General features: G+C 39.3%; 1 protein-coding gene across 1 annotated transcript in view; it reads right to left on the reverse strand.

The window, feature by feature from the left end:
- The window catches only part of myom3 (myomesin 3), a 55,452-nt gene that overhangs the window by 2,230 nt on the left and 33,877 nt on the right, over positions 1–19,345 (reverse strand). The window contains exons 16-32 of the mRNA XM_035604471.2: positions 18,106–18,280; positions 17,820–17,941; positions 16,623–16,810; positions 13,635–13,761; positions 11,156–11,337; positions 10,804–10,918; positions 10,014–10,170; positions 9,236–9,342; positions 8,591–8,635; positions 8,169–8,305; positions 5,402–5,546; positions 3,547–3,606; positions 2,846–2,913; positions 2,206–2,316; positions 1,732–1,819; positions 1,448–1,486; positions 1,064–1,169 (exon numbers count right to left, since the gene is read on the reverse strand). Of these exons, the coding sequence (XP_035460364.2) occupies positions 1,064–1,169; positions 1,448–1,486; positions 1,732–1,819; positions 2,206–2,316; positions 2,846–2,913; positions 3,547–3,606; positions 5,402–5,546; positions 8,169–8,305; positions 8,591–8,635; positions 9,236–9,342; positions 10,014–10,170; positions 10,804–10,918; positions 11,156–11,337; positions 13,635–13,761; positions 16,623–16,810; positions 17,820–17,941; positions 18,106–18,280 (1,972 nt within the window). The remainder of the gene's footprint in view (positions 1–1,063; positions 1,170–1,447; positions 1,487–1,731; positions 1,820–2,205; positions 2,317–2,845; positions 2,914–3,546; positions 3,607–5,401; positions 5,547–8,168; positions 8,306–8,590; positions 8,636–9,235; positions 9,343–10,013; positions 10,171–10,803; positions 10,919–11,155; positions 11,338–13,634; positions 13,762–16,622; positions 16,811–17,819; positions 17,942–18,105; positions 18,281–19,345) is intronic.

The raw sequence follows: 19,345 nt of genomic DNA on the forward strand, positions 1-19,345 counted from the left end.
TAGATGGTGCTAGTAGCCTTCCTAAAGAAAGTGGGTACACTCTGAAGCATGTCATTATCATGCTTTACTCTACATCCTCTAAATATTTCTACATCTTATAAACAATTGCAAATATATCAAAGCCAGAATTGCAATACATTTTCAATATGATTTGAATGTTTTAAAGGACAGACCAGCACTTCTGTCTTTCAATAGTTAGTCCAATGGAAGAGCTTCCCCTTACTCTGCTATACTCTCATGTTGGATTCTCCCCTTAATATACATTTTTCCAATTTTCTATCAGTATCATATATAAAAAAAATATTCCTCATCTGCTTAATCCAGCTTTTCCCTAAGCTTTTTTTTCTTTACCCTGTGGAAAACCTTTAAAAAAATAGATTGCACTTACACCAATATGACAAACAGCATTTACCTTAAAATTCAGCTTGAAATATCTCATATGTTTGGAAACTTTTACGTTTAAAAAAAGTTTGGCTGCAGAACGTGAAGTGAGGCATTCTCATTATAATACTTAAGTACTTCCATGTCCAGATGTGCCCCCAACTGCCACATTTGCATGGAGACACCAAGATCCAGCTGTACTGCCATAGTTTACTAGTCGAACCTAAGTGAGCAATTTAGGAGCTGAACACCTAAATTACCAACAAGAAGAAAAATGATCCAGTAGATTAATTTTGATTATAATTATCAGTCATTTACAGTATCACAGTTATCTCTTACCTCCATTGGGTTTTGTGTGTGTGCAGGTGCGGCAGTGGAGTCTGCACATGCACGCTAGCTGCAGATGTGATTGTGTTACATTACCATAGCCTATGGAACATGGCATTTCCAGTGTTGCACTTTTATGGCTTGTCGTAAACAACGTGACCAAAGTGCTACATGGCACTGGAGCCAAAATAAACGTGAAACCACTTTCCATTTGCCTTCCTGCGCAGGTGATTCTGCCCTTGGTGGTTTTCATTCGGGACTTACAGAACTCATGTTAGGTTTTTAAATACGTCGTCTTCGGCCGCCGTTGCACACAGGATGTTAGGTCAGACTAGTGCTCTGCATGTGGACTCACTTGAAGTACCAGCTTGTCTTCAGGTGGCTTATGTAGTATTTGAATGAGCAGCAGAGCTTGAAACCTACAGCGGTGCTTTGAATGCTCAGTGGGCCAGCTGACAATGCTGTAGAGACACAGAAGGCATCACTCCTTAATATACAGTATATAATATCATATTTCACATACAAAGTTTCTTTGGCAATGTAAAGCAATTTTTTTTTTATCTGGAGATGTAAACACATTCATATTCTCTGTAACAACACATAGCATAATTAATTAACATTGCTATCAGTTTTATTATGCTCATCCCAACACAGCACACCCCGTGTAAAAACAAGTCATTGTCACATCTTCATCTTCACTTCTTCTTGAAAGAAGACCTCCCAGCCGTGAATAACTCACCGCACTGTTTACTCAACTGCTGGAGAAGCTCGTCATACTCTGTAAATTAAAAAAAGACAATTAAGCGCTCGTGCAGTGGTTTATATGGCTACCAATACTCAACGAAAGATTAGAGGGGGCAGGGCTGAATGCTGGGGACACACGAGATAAGGAGGAAATGCAAACACACGAATCGCCTTCTCTCTATTGCGGATGGATTGTGGATTGTGCAAACTGAAATGAACACAGGAAGAAATGCATATATATATTTTTGTGGATACTTGTTTGGCAAGGTCACATCTCACCGTTGTCCAGTAACTCTAAGGTGCTGATGTCCTCTCCTCTCCTATCGGACACTACAGCTCTGTATGAGCCTGCCACTGCCTTTGTTACCTGGGGGGGAAAACCGCATTATAGTAACCTATTCATAACTCCTCAAATTACATATTGATAGATTCACCTTTTTTTTTTAGGTCAACCTTTAAACTATACTATTTCTTTTTTTGTACCAGCGCTTTGGGTCCATGAAAAGCGATTTATAAATCAAATATATTATTATTATTATACATTAAGGTGAATCTTGGATTCACCTTGGACCCTCTCAAAACAGCACAGAATAAGACATTTCCAGGCTCAATCCTATAAACATCATCTGCCCGACTGTTTAGCTTGTTTTTCCTCTCTCACTTCTCTGGCCACCGTTTATGAATGCAGAGTCACATTGGTATGAGCCTTTAACTCCCCTCCACACATTTAATAGGTAGAATCGATCTGGATACCTGTGGGATGGTAAACGTGCTGGCCCCAGATGACTGGTTGTAAACAACCTGGCTCACCTCCACGCCTCCTTTAAACCACTTGAGAGACGTGTCCTTGTTTGTGTTTGTCACCTGTGTAAGGAGAGATGTACCATATGTGTTATAAAAAGACCCCCCCCCCCCCTTTCTATACTTCTTTTCTAGTCTTTCTCTATTCTTTGAAAGCACTACAGAATAATTGTAGGAACTGTGTTCTCCCCTCTGATGATAATTCTGGTGTTTTACAGTCTGGATGTATTCATCTTTTATAAATATATGAATGTATGAGTTGTTATCTATTTTGGATAGTGAAAAAAACTGAAGATAAAAATAGATGTCTGTAAATCATGTGATAAAACCTTTCAGACAATGTTTTTACTTTATACTGAACCAGAATCCCTATACTAAGAGGTAGTTTTATATACACTAATGTGTGACAAATGCTTTAAAAAGTATTATCAAAAGTTGAATATTGATACTTTAAGTTAGTTTAGTCTATTATTAAACTTACTAGAAGAAATTATTTGCTTATAGCACATATAGCATTTCTCGTGCTTCTATTTCAATGTTATATTAGTTCTGTTACTGCCATTAGTAAATATATTAAATAAAATGTATGTACCTTGCACTTTATAACGAGTTCACAGTCTTCATTTATACTCCATGACAAGAATTCCTGGAAATAGGGTCCTTGGAAAACAGAGAAAATTATATATATATACACACACACACACACACACAAACATATACGTATATATACATATATATATATATATATATATATATATATACACACATATATGTATGAAAGTACACAATCAAAAACAGCATGCCATGGCTGTAAACACTTAGTAAGATATCGCTGCCGCATCGTATTGTTCTACAAATAAGATTTTTAAAAAGTGTTATGTGGACTTGGTAGGAGTCTCGTGTGGACAAGACGAGTCTCTGTCTATACAAAAGAGTTGTGACTTTCAGCACATCAGAGGGCTCAGGTAAGGAAAACAGGGAGATCAGTAGTAAAGGAAGATTCCTCCTTTGGATTCAAGAGATTTGGACAAGAAGCAGCATCTTTGCCATGAAATGCAATAAAATCATCAAAAAGAGCTTTTGCAACGGTAAGATGTAACATTCACCTTGGAACGAGATGAAAGAGAGTTGTACTACAAAAAAACACACGGTATCACTCACTCACTATTAAAGATGACCCACCACAATGAGTGGTGGTTTATCTTTCTGAGCACAGAAGAGCCGATCCGGGACAAGCACCAGAGGCTCGGATTTTTATTTCTTGCAGGTTTCTGAGGTGTATAGTTTTCTCACCAGCCTTTCTCTGATGGTCGCGTCTCTTTGCGTCCGCCAACGCCAGCGTCTGACGGAACTCTGACAGAAATACAAAGTATTGTATCAGATAACAGACTGAAAGCAAAATAGATCCCAATTCCCTGCACAGCAATAGAATCACAACACTCATATGGGAGAAAGTGATGATACCCTCTTGCTCCAAAATACAACTTCTGTTCTTTAAAGCCATGTTCTATAAAAGTTATCATCATCTACACACTCTTTTTGTAGCCAGGTCACAAAGTGCTCCACACAAGACAACAAATTCATTTTTTCCCAAACTTAAAATCTAATCAAATGGGGAAATTTGTAACAAACAAACATGGACTGGAGTGAAATGAGAAAAAAACAATTCCAGTATAATGAAATAAAAGATGATTCTTTGACCTGGATTTTATGTCCCAACCAAACCAAAAGTTATTGTGGCGCAAATCATATCTTCTAATTGCTGTAGATGACGGTGTCATTAAGCAGAGTAAATGTTTGGCATCCAGAAATAATGGCAGCGTTATTTGCACCGAAACTCTTTCACTGTTGTGAGAATCAAAAAACTCCCAACCAATAAAACCTTTGGACAGTTTAAAAACTCTACCGCACCGTTTTAAAAGGGAATTACATTAAAAGTAGCTATTATTTCATTCATAATGTGCCAGTGTTAATCTATCTTGAGTGATGCAACATTTACATTGATGTCCAATATTTTGTTTGTTGTCTGTTATTGTGAGTTTTATCACATCCACTGAAGAGGTTACGTGATTGGTTTGGTTTGACTGTTTGTTTGCAAGATTACTCTGAGAGTTATGGGCGGATTTGCATGAAGATTTCATCAAACATAGTTCTCAGCCATGCTCACAGGTGATTCAATTTGGGAGGGATGGGGATCCAGATTTGGATACAGGAGTCTTTTGAATGATTCTTCACCATTGCCAGTAAATGGAAAACATTTTAAAAACACGTAGGTCAGATGGGAAAGCACATTTTGGGTGAAACAGCATATAGGTGGGGGTTTGCTCAGCCTTGCTCCTGTTCAATTATGTTTCGGTGTAGAAATACTGAAATACTGGTGTTTTCGGCCCTGAAGTAATCACATTTAAATAGAATAAATGTTTGCTAAAGTTGCTTAATCTCCAGAAGGTCTAGAATTATTTTTCTTATGTACTTGTATGTATGTATGTATTTATATTTATACATCTTATGTTACAGTATTATCTTCTTTTTTTATTCATGTATTTTTGCTGTTGTCTTTTGTTTTTCACACAAATCTTAAAATGAGAATGGTTTCTGTAATAGTTTTGTATATTTATCAACCATATATATGGTAAATGGACTGTATTTATATAGTGCTTTTCTAGTCATATCGACCACTCAAAGCACTTTACAGGAAAGTCACATTCACCCATTCACACACATTCATACAGCGCTGCTATTTACCACGCATTTTTCTGTCACATTCATACTCATTCATGCACTGTCGAAAGAGCCGTCAGAGGCAAGTTAGGGTTAAGTGTCTTGCCCAAGGACACAACGACATGTGTACTGGCGGGAGGTGGGATCGAACCGCCAACCTTCGGGTTGGTGGACGAACGACTCTACTTCCTGAGCCACAGCCACCCCAAATGGCGTTTGAATATATATGTTGCATTTGTTTACCCATTATTAATTATCATATTTATATTCTTGCTATGCGCATATTGACTCCACTCTCAATAAAAAAATGTTTAAATATAGAAACCCCCCCACCCCAAATGTGTGATATGGCATTTACATTGATAATTGTCTCTCTTGTGCTTGTCTTTCATTATGGTATGTGACACCAGGTGAGGGAACGACTTACTTTGATCCACAAAGACCAGAGTGAACTGGTTCTTGGCGCGGCCGTCCCTCAGCTGAGCCGTGTATGAGCCCTCGTCCTCCGCGGCGAGCTGGTCGAACAGTATCTCCACCAGACCTTTGGCCTTGTCCAAGTTGATCTTACGGTGCTGCAGAAGTGCAGACAAGCATTGCCACACAAACTGTACAGTACACATCGGCTCAATGTAGACAGACAGCAGTCAGATAAGTGCAGATTGACACACTGTTTGCCATGGCGTATGGACGGTTACTCGTAAAGAGGGACTATAGGGTGAAGCAGTGAAGGAAAAGAACCTGAAATTACATGAACACTGGAGAAGACAAACATTACATACATATATGTATATATACATTCTAAAAACACACACACAAACAAGCAAATACACAGAGGAAAACAGCGTGTGATCTCATTTTCATGGCTTTTGTGTTCATCAAGATAAGTGTGTGCCGACTTGCATGTTGATGGTCCTCAGTGTTGGATGTGATTTGTGATGAATGGCAACCCTGAGGGTCTTAATCAGCTAAATGGCGTTTGAATTTGCAAACCTCAGCTGTGATCATTTAGAAATAACGTGTAATCAGTGCTGTTCAGATGGCGCTCTGATACTGGGGAATAGTGGAATAAAGGAAAATGAAATGCAAGCGATGAATGGGGAGCGGCTGGATGTGAAGCAGTCACACACAAAACACGGGCAGAGGCCAGACAAACAAAGTGCAGCCGACAGAGTTGTGAAAGCACAATAGATATAGCGTGTCATATTTGGTTTCCCTCTCTGTGGACACACTGCTGCATGGTTCAATAACCCAGACGACAGCGCTGATTATTTTTAGCACGGTGTCATAACACATATCGGTGGCGAGGAGGTTGTTTGTTCACATTCAGTTTATGTTCCCCGATGATTATACCGTTTCTTTATTTGAGGTCATCTCATTTCTAATGGTGTTTTAAAGTGGCGACTCTATATTTCATATTCGTTTCGTAACAGCTGTGGCTTTCACCGAGCTGCTTTTACAGAAGTGAATGAGTTTGGAGGTTTTTTTTGAGATATGCAAGCAACATATTAAGTGCAGATGTACAAATTTCAGCATGACTAATGCAATATGAACTGAACTAAAGGAGGACATGTTTAATATATCTAATTTAATGCCTTCCACATCTATTTCACTCAGATAGAAACCTTTATTAGGTAGTGTTATGCTGTGTTTGTTTGACGAAAAGTCATCAAAATTGTATATATATATTGTATATCAGCTCAGCTCCCAGATCCTTCTGCTGCCGTGCACACCTGCGCTCCATCTTCGCTGGCAGCCTCAATTTCCCGCCCTCCGCGATGTTAAATAAAACATAATTACCATTTTTCGATTCAGAGTGACTCGTCATAGAGACAGACGCATGCGGCAACACACTAATGTTGTATGAGCCTAATAGCGTTTCGCGACATCTGTAATTTTCCTTAATAAATCTGTTGTCACCGGCTTGAAAATGAACGTACATTCATTTCCATATTCAAGAAGAGAAAGTTATGAATCACAGTCATTTGTAGTGACCACGTGGAAAATCATAGATGGAAAACCAGCATGCATAATCCCTTTGAATAACTGTAGGTTTAAATTATATAATGCGGCATAGTAAAATACCAGATAGACCTTCACCACCCACAGAACACTTCATATAGGACAAAGTTCCTAGCACATGAGACGGCCTAGGCCACAACATGCGGTAAAGTAAATCACGATATTATTATTCTATTAAGGCAAGATGTATAATTTGTAAATATTACACATTAAAACAATTTTATCATCTTCCAATTACATGTTTCATGTCACCATTTGTGCCTGTGGTAAATGTTGGTTTCGTTAAATCAGCTCAAGACTACTAATAATCCTGAGATTGCAGCCCCCGGGCAACATTCAAGTCAGCAGGGAAGAAGCACTTTGGTGATTAGTTGGATTACCAATCGGGTAAATTGGGCACCAAAAAGCCCCAGGTTTACTCCATCCTGTGTAAAATTCCAGTTTTTGATCTTTGTTGGTTTAGTTTTATATTTGTTGCTTATTCATTGTAAAGTTATGTCATAAACACACAGACAGCCTCAAGTAAATAAATATTTTCTCCATCAAAGGGAGCCGTAAGCTGCAATAATTTTCATGATCAACTAGCAATTTTTTGTTTTATCAACGACAAATTATTTAAATTTGGGAAAAATAGTGAAACTGACCATCATTATCTCCAGAATCCCAAGTTAACATATTTTTCTCATGTATGGTCTGACCAGCTGTTAAAAATACAACATTTCTGAGTTTACTAATGTAGAAAACTAGAGAACATAGCAAATATTCATATTTGAGAAGTTGGAACAAATATTTTTTTTCCCTTTTCGCCTTCAAAAAAGACAAATGATTTATATTTTATCAATTTTCTGTCTATCAAGATATCGATTAATCAACTAATCATTTTTGCTCTAGAGTACTGGATAGTTTCTGGCTGCCTGGGGAAATAATGAAAGTGCCATATACATGGGGGGGTAAGCTGGTCCGCCATTGGGTCGACTCATAATTAAGGTAACTATAGGTAACTTTTGTAAATCATTAATGCTTTTCTTGTGGAAAAAGAACACATTCATGTTGGTGTTACGCTGCCATTCTTTAGTAAGAGTGCGAATCCAATCCTCAAACCGTGACAGGGTTTGGGACGTTGCTCAGCTTCCCGAGCAGCTCCGCCACAGGACAGCCCGTGCGACGGCTCTTACCGGAGTGCTGGAGATTTCCCGGTCGTTAAAGATGAGACGGAGCTCAGCGGCGTCACTCAGACCCTCAGTCTGAAGCCAAAGACGAACGTCGCCTTCCTCAGAAACCTCCACCTGCCAGCCCGACTTCAGAGCTATCACTGCCAAAGGGAAATCAAACACAAGGTATTAAGAGGCTAAGCTGAATTAAGTAGATAATAATTTAATCAATGAAGAATACGTAATGACCAGTGACTTGGCGCAGTCCTGCTTTTTTTTTTTTTGCTTGCGGCTTTGGTACAGTGTGTATTGTATTTCTAAATTAATACTGTATATCAATGGACCAAGACCATTTGTGTGATGTTTATCAAATCTCCTCATGAAAATCACTCTGATACCAGCTGATTAAACTGTCAGACATTTCTTTGCATCTTTGTGGTACATACATGGATTTCTGACTTGCCAGCTGAGTTCTTTGAGTCGTTCAAGGTCTGCAAAAAAAAATAAAGGTAAACAGCAGCGGGGGGTTAATTAAACTTTGATCAGGACTCACATTTTGTAACACCTACACACTATCAGTGTGTGGCTCACACATCTCAATGTTTAAAGCTGCTAGGCTAGAAAGCCGATTGAACACGTGCCTAGTTGGATGAGTGACCTTGTGGAAGAGGTTGCGAGGGGCAAAATTATTTGCTTGAGAGGAAAGCTTGATAACCCTTCAAATTAAAAGTCCTGGAGGTGACCCGATAGCCGATTGGTTGGGGCGCATACCAGATGGGTTTGTCCGACTTGAGCAGAAGGTCACTGATAGGACTCCCGCCCGGCCAGACCATTTATTAATTGTCTCTCCCTTACTCCTCTCTCTTTCTCTCCTTCATTGTTTCTATCAACATTTTAAGGCAAAATTCCCCACAAAATATACATATACAAACGTGAAGTCCTGCTACTCTTAAATAATAAAAGACATCTTAGCTGAACTACTTTTTTATTTTGCCTTAGGTAAGTTAAGACAGTTTCCTGACAGGAAACTTCTACTCCCATTTTTATTTTTATTTATTTCACCCATTAGAAACTAAAAGGGCTTCATTTACCTTTGGCAGTGAAGTCGTAGCTGGATGACAGGTTTGCGTTGTCGCTCATCTCTACCGCGTAGAGACCCAGATCCTCCTCAGAGGGGTCGGTGAAGGTGAGGACTGACCTGATGGACGAATTGGAGAAAACACAGGAAAATGCATCGAAAGAGCATCTTCAGCTCCGTGTTTATGCGTCTTTGTGCTGCTTTTTGTGCTGCCAGCCATCAGATCTCACGGGATCAACAAGTAAGTAGATCAAACAAGTAAGCCTTTCTCAAGGTCAGAAATTGGATAATCCAACGAGGCCGGCATTAATTGGCAATCCCAGTGAGAAATACTCCCAGAATGTCCGTTTACAAAGTGAATTCAATTAATTTGAACCACATTATGCTAACTTATTCTTTAGAAGTGCAAAAGAAGTGGGCTAAAATCATATTTTGACCGTCCTCAGCCTCAGCTTGAAACGTTTCCATAGTAGATCCCACATAGAGAGTGGGATCGTGCAGGGTAAACAAAATTTCTTAGGTCACTGCTGAAAAAACAAGAGATGGCACTTAAAGTGTGAAAAGCAGAGAGGCGCCGAGGGAGCGACAGGGAGAGAGCGACACTGAGAGGGAGAGGAGTCTTAATGGCTCCACCAAGTCTGACACCTGACATATCGAAAACATTTTCCTCTCAACTGGAATGTGCCTTTGGCGTTCACGAACACCGACATAGATTTCTTGGCATTGACTTGATCACAGGAAGAAAAAAAAATCAAAAAACGTTCAGTCCACGCTGCACTTGAACAACCTACCTGTTCTCCTTGGTTTCTGTTCGGGCTCTGACGGCGTCAATGGGCTCAGTGTAGTTTTTGCTCCAGAGGAACTCGCTCTCGTCATTCACCTCATTGGCCTCGTAGCCCAAAAATATGAAGCCATCGTCATCCACGCCAATCTCAATCTCTTTAGTGCCTGAGGAAGAGAAAATGGTTTAACATGGAAGTTAGGTTCATGGGTTTCCATCAGGTCATATATCATAGCAAATATACAGATGAAGAAAACTACACGTGAAAAATATATTAATTCCCCTGCACTTTTTCTGCGTCCTTTGATTGAATTTTCACTTATTTTATCCTGGATATGTTCTCATCTTTATTTGTTCTTAATTTCTGCATTTAATATCTTTAGAGCGACAAATTAACATTCATACATTTTGAAATGTTTTTTAATAAAAAGTGAACCAGTATTGCATTTCTTTGGTTAAAATATAAAACTCTGTGTGTGCTCTACGATGTAAATGTCTTTACATTTATTAAAAATAGAAAAAGGTTATTTTAAGGAAAGGTTCAGCATTTTCCTTATTTCTTGGTGAGAGTTAGACATACATATTGACGCGACTCTCTCGTCAAAAGAAGCTGGAGCCAGCAAAGTTAATCATCTCCTAGCTCCAGCTTTATATTTAACCAAGAAGAGTGATATGATTCCTTTCAGTAAACGATTTTCCCATTATTATATGTTTAGCATCTTAGGCCCAGCACCTCCAACATGCCCTGGAGGTGACTTTTTTATGACAATATCTATATTTCTGGAACCATGATAGCTGACCTGGTGTAGTCTGAGCTGTGACTGGCTCAGTGGGCAGCGAGGCAAAGCCCATTCCAGCCTCATTGACAGCCGACACACGGAAACGGTACGTCTGACCTGCCTGAAGACCTGACACCTGGCAGTCGCAGGAAGAAACGCATCAAATATTTACTGGTCATTTTCATCATTTATTAAGATTATTTAAACTTTATTCAGGAATGAAACCATAGTGGAAAAAGAAATACTCGGGTCACTTCGAGCTTCTGCAAAGTGGGATTTTACAAATGTACTCTCACTTAATATAACAGAGAAAAAATGTATTACAATTTAGGCAAAATTTTTATCTTTCTGTTATTTTTACAGCTCCACCCACCTGATAATGTGTTTCACAGATTGGGTTGTCGTTTAAAGACATCCAGCTGTCCGATTGGTCACCCTGACTGACTTCCAGAAAATACCCGGTGACGGGGCTTCGTCCCTCGTACAGCGGAGCTGCCCACAGCAACACCAGGGCGTCGTCTCTCACCTCCCTGGATGCCAGGTCGTAGGGACAACCTGAGAGAGAAGAGCAAAGGTCATGGCCCTGCCTATCGAGGTCAATGTGTTTGTGCTGGGAGAGGGTTTTTCAGTCTTTTGCACTGAAAATAATCTACAAGAAAAAACAGGGGAAAAGTATTGATCCAAATCCAAACCCACCAAATACGACCTTTTGGTCACGGTGGGGAAGTCCCAGCAAAACAAACCAGAAATAATAAGTTGAGAGGGAGTACAGTGCCTTTCCTTTAATCTACCCGACTGACTTAATGCCGGCACATAGTAGTTAATTTGCTTAATGATTTTCAGTCACTTTTAAATTATTAATGGCATAGAGGGAAGCCCATTTGCCGAGATTAATGAGCTGTGGTTTAAAAGTGGCATGTGTGAGAGAGCCTCTCTCCATTTTCAATATTAATATCAAAAGAGGCTGATATGAGCACAAGCAGAACGGGTTGGTCCGGGATCCTGAGTCACCACATGCTGGACTGACTTTGTGTGCGAGTCTGTGTGGTCTGACTTTGTGTGCGAGTCTGTGTGGTCGTACTTGTACTTGTGATTGTGTATATTAACGACCCACAAACTTTTGTTACAGGCTGATTTTCGGACTAAAATCTGTCCTCTTGCTGTCCAGTCAGGGAAGGAGAGAGAAGAGAGGAGCGATGAAAATGGTGACGAGGCATTGTCTCCGTTTTTCTACAATATGTGTATTTCCATTTTCTTACGTCATGACATCCCCTGAGCAAAGTCTTTCCAGTCCAAAAGGAAATCCCTTATCCGAAATCTCAACAATGGAGCATCCGTACTGTAACATTCAACATAGTGCAACATACCTCCTCTCTTGAAAAAGTCCAAAGTCCAGACGTTTTGTCTGTTTCGAGGTTATCTTTCCATGAAGCAATGATCTTTATGATCAATGGCGAGTGCTGTATTTTCTTGGCCTGGGTTTTGCCTCTCAGGCGTACTTACAGATGGCCATTACTTTTTTTGAATACACGTGTTTTTGCACTCGAGTGCACGTTCACGTGGCACTGGGATAGTTGGCAAGTTTGACCCTCATCACAAATATGCCAACGCTCCGCTCACTTCGCCGACGTGCGCTGCACTTTCCTCCTAGCACCACTTTTAAGGCCGTTTTTCACAGCTAAGTATCCCACGCTGGAGTGCAGACATGAAGATGTTACAGCTTATGACACGCTGCATGAAATATTGATTGTTATTGCTGACGTCCAAACAAAAGGTTATGACATTAACCTCAACAGAATGACACAGTCAAGATAAATATTTAATTGTTTTTTCTTCAAAGCAAGAGAAATACAGATTGTGAAACAACTCAAAGTATTATCATGTCATGTCTATAATGTATAGTAGACTAACTTGCTTATGGATAACTCAATTTAATTATCAGTTATTTTCTTCTTTCTGCTCCTGAATATATTCTTGTGACTATATCTGTAATACTTGTTCAATCTGGTGTCATGTAGGCTGAAGTATTTGTACAGTATAGAGATGCAAATACAACATTACCTATTGTTTCCCTACAGGAAACTACATGATTGAATTCAAAATTCAAAATGTTTTTCAAAAGTATTTGTTTTAAGAAATTTCTTTCCATCATTCGAATACAATTAAATGCAAAAAACAATAAATTTCTTGTGTTGAATTGTGTAACTAATTAAAAAAAATTAAATTATATGTACTGTATTTAAAAATTCTGTTTTGTTTGCCACCTTTCGGAAGCTGTTTCACACTTTAGCTGATGGTCAAGGTCTCGTTCAACAACACTTCAGCAACAGAAATATTGGCGAAGCTTTTATTTGAGCCATTATTTCAGCTACTTGACTGCTGACCACTGCCTTTACTCTGCACTTTAATGGCACAATATGCAAATAGCCCGGTTTTTATTCTGGTACTTCATATTGACCCGTCTATTTTCTTGTGAAATGACTGTATGCACTTTAATAGCGTTGTTTTGAATAAGCATAGAAATGGCAGTGATGCTAATGGGTCATCCAGTAAATGGATCTGCCAATAAACCTCTTGTTGTGTGAACAGAGGTTCAAATGCTCAATGCACAGAAATAATTTGAAAAGTTTGAGCACTCCTCCACTCACAAACATGTTTTGCAAATTGTTATTCAAATTGAATGTTTCAGGTTGAATGTTTCTCTCAGATCAGAGAATTAAAACCGCCCTCCGATGCACCTTCCGCAATTTCACAAGTGCAGAGACGTTTTCCATTAAGGCATTCGGACTGTAAAAGGAAATAATCCCTCCTGAAAGAACCGACTTTAAAGTGAACTGACACCGTCGACTTACCTGGCTCCGGCATTGTCCACTTCTCACACAGAAAACCTTCACTGGCCTCAGAGGGCTTCCCCACGCCGGCCATATTGGCAGCAAACACACGAAACTGGTAGAAGTGTCCACTGGACAGGTTACAAACCTATGGGGGGGAAACGGAGACAAAGGCAATGATAGTATCCACCAGTCAAGCTGGTGCGGGTAAAATGCACAGAATATTCTATGAGTTCGAATGGTTTGGTTTCTTTGTCTCAACTAATCAGGAAGAAAAGTGATAGTGTGAGCTGAGGGGATTTGAGTGAATCGGAAAGCGAGTCCCCTTTTTCTTTTGAACTGCACATACTACATCTGATGATTTCAGAACATATTTTTGCCATTTAACGGCTTAATAAAAATGAAATATGCATGCGTACAGATTATTACACACTGGAACGGTTGCTCGACTCTGATGTATTTAGGTTTGCTAAATCAAAAGCCTAGAGGAGAAGGCGATGTGTACTGTTTAATTTGTATTCTTGTATCATTTTTTAATTAGACTTTGTTTTTATTTAGCACCTTTTTTTTCAAGTGCTCCAGGCCTGTTAATTGTGTTTACGTCTTTTGTATTTAATTGTGTATTTTTTGTACTTTCTTTTACTTACTTTTTGATATCATCTCTTACTATATTGCTGCTATTACAAATTCCTTTCCCCCTAGGGATTAATAAAGGCATCTATCTATCTATATATCTATCTATCTATCTATCTATCTATCCATTTATCTAATCTATCATGATAGTTAATACAAAACTTGTTTCAGTGATCTATGTTTTTTGTTGTAGTCTGTAAAAGCCTGACATGGATTGGTTTCCCTTTTTTTTTGTTGGGTTCTTTAATAGTGTACAGTATGTGCAGGATTCTGTATCCGGCTTACACAATAATACAAACTTGATTCCTTCATATAAATCAAAATGACTCAGGTCAAACTGTCATTGTGGCGGATTTCAAGGAAAACCCGGATCAGCTGTCACTTCACACAGGAGCAGAAGTTGCTCGTGCAGTTCTTCTCCTGAATAAAGCAGGCATTTGATATGGGCTTAGCCATGCTCCTGCTGCTGCCGCAGCATTTTCCTGCTGAGTCCCTGAGACACTTTTGCTTTGGGAAGAGAGCGGATTCGCTCATTGATCCGTTCATTGATCTTCCTATTCACAACCACTTAGACTTTAAGGCCCTTATCTCGTCCGTGAGCAGTTGTGAACTTCTGCTGCTGCTGCAGCTCCCGACTCAACTCCCTGTCACTAATTGACACTACCAGAGGGAGCTTATTTCAGAGCAATAGCAATCGTTATCTAAAAAAAAATATTTCCTCCGCAGACCAATGCCTTTCATTATCTATAGTTCCTTCTCTAACCACATTTAGGCAGAGGGAGTCTAGCGGTCTCATCAGATTAATACACAGTCCAACAAGAGCAAAGCAAAGATTGTTCTGCCAAGATAAGAGCTATGAGGTATAGTTTTCATCCACTAGATGGCGAACAGGCTTCATCCAATTCATTTGAGACACGTTTTTTTCATCCCCCTGTTGTCAACATGTGCTGGCTCCAGCTTTCTTTGTTCAGTGACATGCTCAGGGACACATGAGCAAGTTTGGCTTTTGAAAGACTGAACAATTATCTGTGCCTCAAAAACACCGTAATAACAATAATCACAGTAACTTTTGAATTTGCTGTAAAGTAAGCAATCAAGTAAGTATTGTACATGAGTACAGTTTAGAGCCACTTGTACTTCACTCTTCTCCTCTACTACATTTACATGTGGTTTTCAACCTTTTTGTTTGTGCCCACTAGAACAAATAACAAGCATCTATTGCATTTTTTAAAAAAAAAAAAAAAAGCAGAGGAGATTTGAAGTTTGAAAAATGAATATAAATCCACAAAACAGAACTTTGTTTTGTCTTTTTTCCGACCAATGTGTCCCACGTCAACATCAACCAACTATAAAAACAAAATCTGTATTAACAATCTAATAATGTGATATATATTGTGTAACATTTACAATATTCTCATATCATGGTGCTTTTACTTCAGTTAGGTCCTTTTGGTTGTTGAAATTGCTTATTTAGCCCAAACGGGGCGCCGCATGTTCTCCCTAGTGGGCTTCTTCCAGGAAAGGGCTTTCCAGTCCTCAAGCCTCTGCCCTTCACAATGTGTAGGACTAATTTTGATATCCAGTGGCAGAGTGATTTTCTGTCAAATTGGCTTCGTCTTTGTTTTTCCCAGCAGCTAAAAATGACCACACATTTGCACAATGTCCAATTACAGCAGACCTGTAATCTACCCAAGCCAGGTTAAAGATTCAACTTTCCTCCAGGTCTCCATGGACACAGGTTGTTGCCTAGTGACACAGGCAATGGGGATGAGGGAGCTATGGCCAATATTGGCATTCTTTTTTAAGTATGACTATATTAAAAAAAGGTTCCTAATGGTAATCATGTCTAGAAATACCTTTGTTGCTCTTATTGCACATTTTCAGCAGAAGAAATCTCATTATATGAAAGTATACTTTTTGATACTATGATTCAAGATCAAATAAGTACTATGCAAATCATCTTGGTACAACGGTGCTGTGCATATGATGTGAAAGGAGCTTCTACAGGAGAAGTCTACATTTAAGAACTGATAGCAAGAGATAAAACATAAGGGGATCACCAATGTTATTACAAGTCATCCTGAGGGGGGGGAATTATTTGCATATCAAATTTTAAAAAGGTAATCCATCCAATAGTTCACCGAAAAAAACCCAAAAATGTCAGCTTCATGGTGGTGCAAGCAGTGAAGTCAGGGGATCACCAAATGTATAACAATGTATTATATAAAACCATGAATGTCCGTACCAAACTGGGCCAATCCATCTGATAGCAACAGTTTCCTGGAAATCCACCCAGTTAATTATTGAGATATCACAGTCTGGACAAAAAGCAATGGACTGACTGACAGATCAACGTTAGAGCAATGCTTTACTGACCCTTAACGTCCTCTCTTTGACAGGCTTAACGTTGACCTCTCTCCATGTTTTCATGCCCTCTTCCCTCTGGTCAAGGTAGTAGCCACGCACAGGGTCCCCCCCATGACAGAGGGGGCCCCTCCAACCCAACACCATCTCCAATCCAGTGCACAGCAGCAGGGCGATGGCAGAGGGAGCAGAGGGAACATCTGGAACAAATCGAGGGAATAGAGAATCTCAGCAGGCCCACATTGCTGCCATACACTCCCTTACAAATTCTGTCTCAAGCTGCAAATTCATAACTCTTTGCCCACATTATGCATTCTCAAATGAGACTGGGAAAAAAAAAATAATTTGACTCATTCTGTTTGAGAAAAAATGTATTCTTCACGAAGAGCGCTTATTACCAGGTAATGGCAGAGCGGCAGAATTGATACGAGATTATTCTGGCAGTGAGTGGCAACCAAAGCGAGTCATCATTGTATTGCACTGCAGGCTTCAGAGAGCACATTATCCCCCAAAAGGCAACGCAGGGAGCAAGAAGGTTCTGTATCTCACCACAGAGCCTCAAACCAGCTACGTTAAGACAAAGCATCAATTGTGTGTATTCATTCCCTGAGTCGTCGAGTGAAGTTACGTAACAAAACATATTGAGATTTGACATATGAAATAAAAGATAAATAGGTATTTTTTTGAATATGATACCAGCCGTTTCGTTTCTTCTTTGAGAAATACTATGAGCTGGACACATGGAGTCTGTCACACTGCCACAAATGTGCTGACACCTTTTTCCACAGTGGAGAGCACACATGCTCTTGAGGACTGTTGAGGCCATGGTGGAAACAACAAACATGAATTCGTCTGGGAACTTTACAATTCCGTTAAAACAGACAGTTCAGCATTTTTTTGTGTACTCTGTAAAATCTTTATCACAGGTGCCATGAAAAGATGTTGTTGTTCCCACTCTGACCTACATTTGCACAGAACTGTGTACACATGATACTGCATTAGTGTTGGGTAGCTCTAAGACTAAACACATCTTCACAAAGCCTTTGACAAAAATACACAGATTGATATATTCAAGATTTAAACACCAGATTTTGCCTCTGCATGAAGAACCATGTGTTGATCGTTAAGTCAAATGACTAGTCCTGAAATAAAATGATATTTCATATTTCATATGCGTGCCTTTTTGTATATGCAGGCACTTGCACTTACAAATGGCAGATTTGACAAGGATGGGCTGAGACTCCTCTGAGTAGTTGCTGTTTCCTGCTTGGCTCACAGACTTCACTCGGAACACATACTCTTTCCGATTCTCGAGCCCGTGGACAATAAACCTGAGTTGGAGAGATCAAGTTTGAAATATCTGAAATATTTTCATTTGCAGCGATAATCAATTGTAAACATTGTTTACATGTAGAATTATTTAGACAATAAACACCAAGCAAAGTACTAAAAATTGTTCCTACAGCCAAGCAGAAACACTATCTGCCACAGTTACCTGGTGTGGGTAAGAGGCTTGTTGTTCACAGTCTTCCAGTCTTGTTCGCCCGTCTCACTGTAGTACAGGTAGTATCCCAGGATGTCGTCTTTTTCTTTGGGCTCCTGCCACTGGAGCAGCACTGACGTGTCTGTGTCTCTCACCGCCATCGGGGAGTGAGGAGGGGCCGGTGCCGCTGATGGGAATCAGAGGAAAAAACATCAGCTAATCTATGAAAGGTAAAAATCATTCAATCAAAATTGATCATGATTCATACAAATGATCAAGTGATTAAAAGCACAGAAGTTGAACCTGTGATGCCATTAGACAATTTTTTTACAGCAGATCTGCTCAGTGAGTTTTTATTGAATTGTTTTTGCTATGGAACAATGTTTTCATGAGAGCATTGTGTGTCTAGCACGAGCACTCGAGGTGCACGCGTGTTTACATTTCAATCATTGGCGACAGTAACACACAAAAAAAAAATAGAAGGAAAAGGAAATAAGTGTTTGACATGTTTGATAGACGTTAAGGGTTTTGAGCAGAAAGACTATATGTAAACTTTGTGTCTGTTTAGAAGAAATCACCACAGGGCCCTTTTAAATGAGACTCAATTCATAGATTGTGGAGTCTAAACAATTAGTCAATTTGAATGACAATCAGTAGAGCGCATGCCTCGGCCAAGGCCAAACAGTCCCTTAAAATTCAATCAAGCAAAACCAAAGTCCACTCAATTCTTTCTCAAGAAAAAAAATATTCGAAGGAAAGTGATTAAAAAATAACAACTGCTGGATCTTCCTCTTTTTCCAGATCTGCACTTAAATTTGATTGGGTCTTTCTCGAACCATGTCCTATAAATTTCACCAAGTTTTGTGGAAATCCGGTTAGTAGTTTTTGTGTAATCACGCACACAAACAAACAGGCAGAGGTAGTGAATGTATTGGTTGGTTGACAGAAAATAACTGGTCATTATTTCTAAAACCGATTCATTGCATTAGTCATGATTAAAGCATCAGCAGATTATCTTTTGGCTTCTGACCATTGGTTTGACAAAACAAGCAATGTAAAGATTTGTGATTTAAGAAATTGTCTTTATCTTTTTCTTACAATTGTTTACATTTTCTAGAGCAAACAATTATTGATTCATTGGAAAAGAAAAAGTGTATTATTCTGCAGGAAAAAAAATTGGTGATTACCTAACCTACAACAGGGATATTCATATTTCTTGTGTCCACATTGTTACAGCTATGCAGTTAGCAAC

This window comes from Scophthalmus maximus, chromosome 1, assembly GCF_022379125.1.
Source record: "Scophthalmus maximus strain ysfricsl-2021 chromosome 1, ASM2237912v1, whole genome shotgun sequence".
Lineage (NCBI taxonomy): Eukaryota > Metazoa > Chordata > Actinopteri > Pleuronectiformes > Scophthalmidae > Scophthalmus > Scophthalmus maximus.